Raw genomic sequence first — 11,103 nt, forward strand, 5'->3', positions numbered from 1 at the left:
GTCTGAGGGGGTGTTAGTCAATGTTGAAAGCATGAGCATCAGAAGGATGATATATTCTGGTTTGTTTCCCCCAGAGCAAAAAAGAAACGGTAAATTTTTATAACATCTTAGTATAAAACACCCAAAAATGTGGAGATATCTTTTCTGCTCACTATGGCACTGTTGAATTCTGGATACGCTGGATGAGCTCTTTGAGCTCTAAAAGAATAAAACCTGCTTTTCTGAGTCTCTCACTTATTCCCGGGAAGCTCATAGTACAGTAAGATTCTGTGAGTCAATAAGTGCCATTAGCGTATCTACAGAAATGAAATTTTTGAAATATTTATGGTACTTAAGGAGAAATTAATTTTAAAGTATTCCTAGGAGCAAGCATAGCTTCAGTTGGCAACCGAAGCTGCACACCCAAGGGATGTTTACTCTGACTCATGTTGCATTTCACTAAAGGCAGCTTAATCACAGTGGGAGAGACGACATTAAGCCAATCAATAAACCTTCATCCAGAGGTATTAGGGCATGACGTAGAAGATAAGAACATGAGCTTTGGAGTCATATAGGCCTCAAATCCAGACGCCACTACTTATAAGCTGTGTGGCCTTGGAGAAGTTGCTTTTATCTCTCTAAGCCTCATGTTTCTCCTCTGTGAAGCAGGATATGTGCTAGCACTGTCCAATAAAAATATAACGTGAACCATATATATAATTTTAAATTTTTGGTAGCCACATTTTTTTAAAAAACAGGTGAAATTAATTTTCAAATAATTTTACTCATTATACAAAATAGTATCATTGCAATATGTAATCAATATAAACATTATTAATGAAATATTGTACAGTCTTTTTTCATAGTAAGTCTTTAAAATCTGGTGAGCATTTTACAATTACAGCACTTTTCAGTTTGCACTAGCTGCATTTCAAGTGTTCAATCAACAGATTGGTGGCTGCTATAATGGATAGTGTAGGTGTATATCTACCCCATAGAGTTGCTGTAAGGACAAAATGAGACAATGCGTGTAAAGGGCTTAGAACAGTGCTTGGCAAATAATAAGGACTACAAAGGTAGTTGTGAAAATTGTTACGATTACCACTGAGTATTGACTACAATAGCCTGGGTGCTAAGCTGGGAGAAATGCAAAAATACATGACATGACCCCTGTTCCTGAGTAATTACAAATACATAGTTAACTATAATTTATGACATCTTATTACTACATGAATGGTATGAACAAAATGCAATAAATGCTCAGAAGAGGAAGATCTTCTTCACTAGGGATGCCAACTTGGTGAAGCAAGTTATTTTGAAATGGAATTTAATAAATGGGTTCCCTTATCTTAAAAAGGTAAGATGAGGGAGCGTGGAGACAGCTAAGGAAAATATTCCACCAGAGGGAATAATATAAGCAACAATCCAAAGGTGAGGAAATGAAAAATATATTCAAGAAATAATGGCAAATCATTTGATGGAGAACACAGGGTTCGTGTAAGAGTGTAATGTGTGAGTAAATGCAAATTTGTACTAGTGTAGTGGTCTTAAAAGTTATGCTAAGATACTAGGGCATTATTCAGTCAAAGATCTTATTTTAACCAGGTTCTACAATGGCCGTGAATATGTTTTCTTACCTTGGTCAAGTCACTTCATCTCGGCTGTTTTATTTGTAAAATGAGATGATTGGATCTAAAACAAAATCTGAGAATGTCGGAGTTGTAAAGAGACTCTGTGTTGTCATTGTTTCTGATGTGTTTTTTGTTGTTGTTGTTTTACTCAAATTTATGGTATTTTCAGATGGGAGTGACATAGTTGAGGAAACACCTTAGGAATTAATATAGGTAGGTTTAAAAGTAAAGAAATTATGACAAAAAAAATCATTTAGAGTATCTTTTTCAATGGTCCCAGCATCTAAAAATAAGGACTTTTCAATATTGTGGACATAGTGGGAAATGGGCAAATTATAGAAATGTAGTGAAGAAAAATGGATAGAACTTGAATTGGGAATGGGGAGAGAGAAAAGGTGAGAAATGAATGTCACTGTAGTTTGGATTCTGGAAAACAGAGAAAACAAAATATTCAAAATAGAAATGGAAGAACTAGGAAGTTACAGGAAGGGATGTAACATGAGTCTTTTGAGTTATCAGTTAGGTATAATTTTTAGTATGCACAATATATGTACTAGAATGTGTATTTAAGAATTAATGGATATATATATATGTGTGTGTGTGTATATATATATATATGTATATATGAAGAATGACTCCTGCAAGAACATGGATGTTTTAGTTTCAGAGTTTCACGAAGTAGTAAAATCAACACAGAATAAAAGATTATGAGATTAACATGAGCATTAAATTTAAGAGCCTATTTACCCAGGAAATTCAGTGTCATTCATAGAGAAGCCCAAAGTGTCACACTTATCTGAGTCTTAATATATAAAAGAAACTTTAAAGCCAATAAATGAAGCAAGACTTTTGAATAATAAAGATTTCAATTAAATCCCAGCTTTGCCTTCTCTGAGTGTCATTCTTCATCAGCTAAAAAGGGCGAATATCTACCTCATGGGGTTGCAGGCAGAACATGCGAGGTGACAGGTACCATGCGGAGCTTTAGATGCTCAATAAATGATGGCTACTATGAACTCATTCCAGTAGAGATGAAAGACAAAGAAATGGGCTCATATTCTTTCTTTTTAAAAAAATATCAGAAGGGTCTTTGGGCTCCTGTTTACATCACACCACAACTCCTGCTGCAACAGGCATGTGTTTAAGCAATGATTAGGCCAAGTTTCATGATTAGTGTGAAAATTATTGCAATAATGGGCAGCATGCAGAATTCCTAACCTGAAGAATAATTTGTCTAGGTTAGGAGGCAAGTATGTGTTGAAAAGATCAAGATAACTCTTGGCTATTCTAGGTATGTACTCTCAAAATCAAATTGAATTTGTATCTAAAATTAAGTAAAAATTCTTTAATTTGAAAAAGCGCCAATATTTTATTTGCACATTTTATTAGGATAAGATTGAGTTTCCTATTTATGTTGGCTTTTCCAAAGTGATTACATACATCCAGATAAAATTTTACCACTTGATTTCCATGGGCTAATTCAACCTGTAAACTTCAAGAGATTCTGTTGCTAATGATGCTTAAATTTAAGTACATTCAAATATTCCAGTTTTTATACCAAATCTGATTGAGACTACTTCACTTCAAGATATGATTAGACCTATTTTTTTCAAAAAATTGCTTTTTTATAATTTTATTTATTGATTTATTTTCCCTCAAAGCCCCGGTAGATAGTTGTATGTCATAGCTGCACATCCTTCTAGTTGCTGTATGTGGGACACAGCCTCAGCGTGGCTGGAGAAGCAGTGCGTCGGTGCACGCCCGGGATCCGAACCCAGGCTGCCAGCAGTGGAGCAGGCGCACTTAACCGCTAAGCCACGGGGCCGGCCCCCAAAAATTGCTTTGTAAAACGAAGTATATACCTTTAAACGAAGTATATACCTTTAAACGAAGTATATACCTTTAAACGAAGTATATACCTTTAAACGAAGTATATACCTTTAAACGAAGTATATACCTTTAAACGAAGTATATACCTTTAAACGAAGTATATACCTTTATACTTTGTTTTACAAAGCAATTTTTGGGGGCCGGCCCCGTGGCTTAGCAGTTAAGTGCACCTGCTCCACTGCTGGCAGCCTGGGTTCGGATCCCGGGCGTGCACCGACGCACTGCTTCTCCAGCCACGCTGAGGCTGTGTCCCACATACAGCAACTAGAAGGACGTGCAATGTTACTGCAATAAACAAAAAATTTAAAAAAAAATAAAAAAATAAATAATGTGCAGGTGAAAAAAAAAAACAAAGTATAAACAAGCTATATCATCTTAAGTAAGTTATAAGTTTATTTGGAACTAAAATTTGAGAAAACTGCTAATTTTTAAAGGTTGGCTGGCTCATTTAACTGCAGAGCAATACTTTGAGGGTAGGCGAAATTTAGCGCTTGTCTTCTAAGCCAGATGAAGTTGGCAAATACATCTAACAGAGTAAAATGGATAGCAACCCATGTTATCCTCGTTCAAACCCCATTGGTCAACAAAAAAGCTACTGATTTAACCAACAAGAAAATATTCTGAAGCTTTGGTAGATAAAAATGAGTATTGATTAAGTTTTTCAGAGACACGTGAATGAACAGATAGTCATAATCACTCGCTGTGGATAGATACTGAGCTATTTATATGAAAGAATAGCAATTACAAAATTATATCAATCTTCTCCCCAGACTGCTTATTTTCTTCCCAGTCTGTGAAAAGTTTGGACATCCTAGTAACTTAAATGATAACAAAAGAAAAGAAGCAAATCATTTTTTTACATAATATTCAAATATATATTTGTATTTTATTTTAAAATACCTTTATGAATCAATTTGGCTATTTTTATTTTGAAATCAATGTTGATAAACTATACTATTCTATGTTTTTTTTTTTTTTTTTTTTTTTTTTTTTTTTTGCGAGGAGATCAGCCCTGAGCTAACATCCGCCAATCCTCCTCTTTTTTCGCTGAGGAAGACGGCCCTGGGCTAACATCGGTGCCTATCTTCCTCCACTTTATATGGGACGCCGCCACAGCATGGCTTACCAAGCAGTGCATCGGTGCGCGCCCGGGATCCGAACCAGCGAACCCCGGGCCGCCGCAGCGGAGCGCGCGCACCCAACCGCTTGCGCCACCGGGCCGGCCCCTATTCTATGTTTTTTAATCATATACTTTCAATCTATGTGATATTTGTGGAATGTATGTATTCATAATTTGGTATAATTATTCTTGGTAAAATACTATGCTAAATATCATTTTAATCTATTCAGGAATTACATGTTACAATTATATTGGTTATATTTTGTTTTTATAACATTTTAATAAAATGTTTAAAGTATAAATATAATTCATCATTTATTTTTTATTTCACATTTTAAAGAGGCATATTTAGTTTAACGTGAACATTATTAGTAGAAGTTTTACATAAATTCTCATGGTGCTATTTAAAATTTTATTTCTACCAAAATTTCATTCCATTGACCAAGTTTTGATGTAGATAAATTTTCTATTCTTCCTAAATTTATCATTAAGACTCTGACATTGGGATGACAAATGATTCATACTGTGGTTTATTTTTCATTGCCAATCACCAGGGTATTTAGAAAAATATCTATGCACATCTTTGTAAGTACTCTGCTTTCTAGAGATGCTCCAATAATCATATTGTGATTTTTTTTTCTGAGTGATACCTCTCTTTCACACCAACTAGATACTAGTGTAGCAATTGACACATTCTCTAAGTAATTTTGAAAATCTTCTAACCTAGAAAGAGTTCAGCAAACTCTTTGCTCCATTCCCAACAAAACTATTTTTTAGGTCAGACACTATATGCCATGTAATAATCCAATATGCTTAAAGTTTAACATGATCTTAAATTTATATACATTTTAGGAATTAGTTTTATACATAGTCTTGCAATCTTCTGAAAATGAGTTCAAGTAAACCTGAAAAACCTCACCACAAACTTGCTAACTCACATCTGTTCTAGCAAAAAGGCAAATTTTTGAAACAACTGAGGCATGGTGCTGCTGGATTATATAATCCTATCATAAGGTTCCAATGTTATCATTTTCTCTATCTTATTGAACAAACTTTCAGAAATCACCAAGAACCTTCATAAATATGTCCAATTATGATTTTTACAGATTTAACTTTGACAAAAGATAATGGTTTAAAGTTTAATCCTTTCCTTTGTCCTTATAGGCTTTGATTCTGTTTGGTTTCAAAAATAGAAAATAGCATTTACTCCCTGCCTAGCTGTGGTATAAAGACTATAAGAAAAAAGTTATTAGTTTGATTCTTAGGAAAGTCACAAGCAGCAATTGTCTATAGAGTGAGGCTGGAAGTGAAATCCATATGTAATGCCTCTGTCAGCAAAGACTTAGTAAACGATGGCTTGTAATAAATATTCACATCTGCTGCTTTGGACACTCTAATCCATCCTAAGGATCTTTGCTGTGTCAGGCTTTGTTCTAGATGAAGAAGCCCGGGAGTTATAAAGGTTTGCAAATAGGCCGTATTTATCATGGTTAGCTTAACTTGTGTAACTTTTCTCTGTTTTAGAGATATTCATGACAATTTGGGGTATAATTTGTGATTAAATATTTCACTGTGACTTTTATGGTGATATCATTATGAAATTTTTATTGTGAAATGGACAAATTTTATTTTCACAATATATCACCTACTTAAAATCTGTCAAGAAGGCATCATTAATAACATTGCTGTGCTGGATGTGGAAAATGTAATGACTAAAAGCCCAGGCTCTGGATTCAAAGTGCTTCTGATTAAATGGTAGATTTTTCTATACCTGGGATGTCATTCTAAGCAAGTTACTTGCTTACATCCTAAGCAAGAGCCTTTCCAAGCCTCTCTTTCTTCATCTATGTAAGGGAGTTAATATTATTTTCTTTATCATTGGATTATTGTAAGGATTATATGGAATTATCCCCATCAGGTACTAAATCTAGTACCTAGCATATTGAAAGAGTTTAATGAATTTTAAAAGTTATTACTGGAATGATAATATGCTTTCTAAGTAAGATTAGATAATCCAATGGATAGTACTATTATTCTTACTTACCCCATTTATTGAGCTTATATAAACATATTCTATTGCTTTTATTTACCTCCAAATTCCCTGATAGTTTGCTACTGGACTTCTTTAATAAAAATATTAGTTAGAATTGGATTGCTGATTTGTTTTTCACTTGAAGGAAATTATTCACTCAAAAATACATGATATACAAATTATGAGAATACTCTATGCTGTATTTAGCTCTCTTATGTAACAACAATTTAGTTTAACAGAATATTGAATTATAAATTAGAGCAAAAAAACCTAAATGAAGTATTTATTTTCACTTCAACTCCAAAAAGATGTGTTGAGTTCATGAGTGTCACAATTTTTAAAGCATAAATGTGTATTATTATAATTTTAAGTAATGATTTATCATAATTATAATAAACAAGTTTAAAGTATAATACAAATTTTAAAATATGAATTATCCATTACTTGTGTGTGTGTATATATATATATCTTTGCCATAGATACATTTTGAGGCTTATGTTTTTTAACACTTTTTCACATATAATTCACTTGAAAAGGAAAACTGCGTTGCTTAGTTATTTTCAATCTCATCTTCTCAAAATTATTTATTAATCTCAAACATAAGGAGACTAGCAGGGCATTTCATGACCTCTACATATAAAATAGGTAGAGCATTAGGTTTTACCTCATTTTTTAAAAAAAGTTTGTAATCTAATCATTGACATGTCTTAATTCTGATGGGAATTATTTCCTATACAGACAGGAGTTAATTCATATTTAATGACTGACATAAAACGAGTTTGTTGAAATATAATTGTCACAAAACTATGTATTTCATTGCTTATAAACTGTGACTGCTTGAAATAAAACTTTGTCATTCTCTCTCTCTCTCTTTCTTGCTCTCTCTCTCAGGTCGAGTTTTAGCTCAGGCGAGTGGCAATGGGGTTATCCATTTGCTGGATCTTAAATCAGGGCAGATTCACAAACTGATGGGCCACGAGAGTGAGGCTCACACAGTCGTGTTTTCTCAGGATGGAGAGAGTCTGTTTTCCGGAGGATCTGACGGCACCGTTCTCACGTGGTCTTGACGGTCAGCATATCCCACTGCAGAGGGCATTCCCTCTAAGGCTTGAAAATGCCTCGTATAGTCCCAAACCAGTAAATATCTGGTTAAACATGCCAGCAGGTAACATTTACAATTAGCTTTAAAACATACTTTGGACATATATTTTAGCGCTCATCGCGTTACCAATAAAAAAAAAATAATAACTTTCTGCTCATTTATTTGTGTCTGGGTCTTTTTTCTCTTTCTCATTTTGATAAGAATTTAGAGACAGCATCTTTGCTAGGGGTTTGGAAGAAACAGCTTTACGATGACGCCTAATGACAGACTAGATGAATTACAGGAGATTGATTTTGATGTTGGAGAACAAACTGCAGAAGAACTGGGCTACTTTTTTTAAACCGAATCGAAGCTGCAGGAAGACACAAAGCTGAATCACACAGCATGGGGAAAGTCTTTCTGCAGCCAAAGAGTCAAATAAAACTGGAAAGCATACATTTTCACAGATTCTTTGACCGTGATTATGCTTTATCTATTAATAATCAGAGACTGCAGATGGCTTAAATCTAAATGCAAGGCTCTTCCGAACTTGCATTATCTGCAGCCCATCCAAGAATGCGTTAGGTATAATTACAATGTTTTTTTAATTTTTTATTGTAATTTCAGTGCAAATAAGTATCTCGCACGTAAAATGCCTTTCTTTCCCCCAATGCACGCATCCGCTGTATAACGTGCGGCTGCTTAGACAACACTCCAGCCTGATCTAAAGCGGCAGCTCGGGATTTCGACCGAGCTGGGCTCAGAAGCCAGTTGTTGGCGCTGTCCGTGGTGCTGAGGAATTCCCGGCTGCCAGCAGAATGAGCTCCGAATCAGCAGTCTGCAAACTGCTCTCAGTGATGCAGAAACCCAGCTAAAGTTGCTCCTTTCCTTTACGTCCACAGTTAGTATTTTCTGGTGTGTAAGAGGGGATTCAAGCAACACATTGTGGATGATGCTGATGGTATTGCTGGCGGAGCGGGGTTTAAGCTACAGCATGCTGTTGCTGTTGGTGATCCTCAGAGCCTAGCCAAATCACCTCTACTGCCGTAGCAAACACTGTGTAAGTGAACTCATGTGTGGAGGAGGCGTAATCAGCCGGGAAATTTCATAGAAGGATCTGGGAAAATGCTAAAAATAAGTTCAACATGATTTTGCTCCTGGGATCTGGATTTCTACAGGACCAGCATTGCTTCTTGCTTTGAATTCTGAAGACGGGTCCAAAGCATATTTCTTATGTGTGTCTGCTGTGTTTCTCTCTGGAAGGGCGGGAGACTGCTTCTTGACTGTGTTTTGAAATGGGAGGTAGAGAGAATTGATTGCCTTTAATTCAAGCCTGAAAATGTATCCTTTGGATAATTAAAGAGGAACTGTTTTCTTAAAACATACCTGATCTTTTAGTTCATATTGGTCTGTGACCCCCACCACCACCATTAACCTCCAGAGTGATTAGGTAAGTGTATCTTACGACATGAGTTATGTTTGTTTTCTCAAAGAAATAGATGCAGTCATTTTAAGTCATATGTAGCAATATAGGGAGGGGGGAAAGTTTAGCTGGGAAGTGATTCTCAGTTTAGCAATGTTTGCTTACTTATTAAAAATCTTCAGATAAACATTTTATTTGATTTATCTAATGTTTCTTCTCTTAAATAAACAGTGTCTTAAACTGCACTAGAGCAGCTCAATATGAAGAGAGATTTTTCTAAAAAATTGCCTAAGAACTTTGGTAGATTAAAAAAAAAAAACCTTGTTTTCTCCATGCAGATTTGAAAATGCATTTCATATAATAAAATGTTTAACGTTTATATAAAGTGGATATTACACTCTTATTTTTACATTTAAGTTTACATTTACCATAACCTGACACATTAATGCCTACCTGTAGCTTGCGAAGAGATCATTTTCTGTCTATGTCCTTTTGAAGCAGAATGATATGTGTACTTTATATGGCTTATCTTGCATGTATTGACAGATACTACTGGAATACTATAAGGAAGCACAATAGCTCCTTTTTCTTCCAAGATAAACTTTCTAAATATGTGAGAGATATATAAATGCATGCCTTAATTAGTAAAATTATTTATGCTTTTTCAGAATCTTCTGTTGTTTGTGGCCTCTCTAGTAATTTAAGAAAAAAAAATGCTTTGTCAAAGGCAGCTTCCAGCTTCTCAAGTAGAATTATAGGTTTGCATTTTTTTATTCTGTCATGACTCATTATTTTTGACATATTTTAAAGGAAATCCATCTCCTTTATCATTACCTACCCAAAAGGAATTCTAATATCAGAGAGCAGTTTTCTCTTGAAGGAGGGCATGAATGTACTACCTTCCATTTTACTATTACTAGATTTGCATATCTAACTTAAAATGCAACTATAATAGTTCAGGAAGTTTCCTAATGGCATCTTTATCTTTTTTAAAATTATCATCTGTATATGTTAGACTGAAAGGAAATAGTCTATCATTGCTCTTATTATAGTCTGAAAATAAAGCATTGAATAACATTTATAAATGATCTGAAAATGTTCTATAAACAATCTTAGGAATATTGGCATAAAGCCAATAGCACTTAAATAGACAAATTACCTATTTGACAGTACTTTTCCTCATCTATTAATCCCTAAAGTTACAGCTTCCCCAGAGCCTTTGTATGAGTTAGCCACTCTAAACATTTAAACAAGAGCCCACTACCAACACTCCACACCAAACACTAATACCAAGTGAAGTTTACAAGAGTCAATGCCATCAAATTAATAAGGCATATTTTCTATGAATGGCAACACCTCATTATTATTTTAAGAAACTTCAATTAATAATTTTACACTGTCGTTTTTGTGCAAATTGCTCAAATGCAAATATCTTTGGCACGTCACAAAAGAGTTATGGTTTCAAGACTGTGTGAATGGGATTTATTTTATAGTGAAGTAATTAATTCAAATAGTATTACATGAGTCCTAGATTCAAGTTGCTATTAAAAAAATTCACAGATACATCTTTCCTGCCCACTAGGAGCTTACTTCCTGAGTAAAATAAAAGTGTGGACAATAGCACAAATTTATTTTTAACAAATCCCTTTCAATACATGCTCTCTTGCAGTATTTATTATTTTAAATTTTCTCTCTTATTCACTGATAAATAGTTTTTATAAATAGTGCTATTTTTCTTGTTAGTTATGTTTCAAAATCCAAATTCACGTTCACTGAAAGAAGTAACCCATATTGTGACCATTGTTGATCACAAATTTTGGGCATAAAGAAGTAGGAAGGCCTTTGTACTAGCTCCATCCCAATTATAATTTATATTCGATTGTTGGTTTCTTCCCTTTCTTTTACAAGTAAAATTTTTTTCTCACTAATCTCTTGAGTTTTCATACA

General features: G+C 34.3%; 1 protein-coding gene across 2 annotated transcripts in view; it reads left to right on the forward strand.

Moving 5' to 3' along the window:
- The window catches only part of LOC131398997 (sperm-associated antigen 16 protein-like), a 598,225-nt gene extending 590,321 nt beyond the window's left edge, over positions 1-7,904 (forward strand). For both annotated transcript variants that reach the window (XM_058532945.1, XM_058532944.1), the window contains one exon: positions 7,544-7,904. In XM_058532945.1, the coding sequence (XP_058388928.1) occupies positions 7,544-7,719 (176 nt within the window). In that variant the 3' untranslated portion in view covers positions 7,720-7,904. The remainder of the gene's footprint in view (positions 1-7,543) is intronic.
- Positions 7,905-11,103: the final 3,199 nt, after the last annotated feature.

Source organism: Diceros bicornis, chromosome 37, assembly GCF_020826845.1.
Source record: "Diceros bicornis minor isolate mBicDic1 chromosome 37, mDicBic1.mat.cur, whole genome shotgun sequence".
In the NCBI taxonomy this organism is placed as follows: domain Eukaryota; kingdom Metazoa; phylum Chordata; class Mammalia; order Perissodactyla; family Rhinocerotidae; genus Diceros; species Diceros bicornis.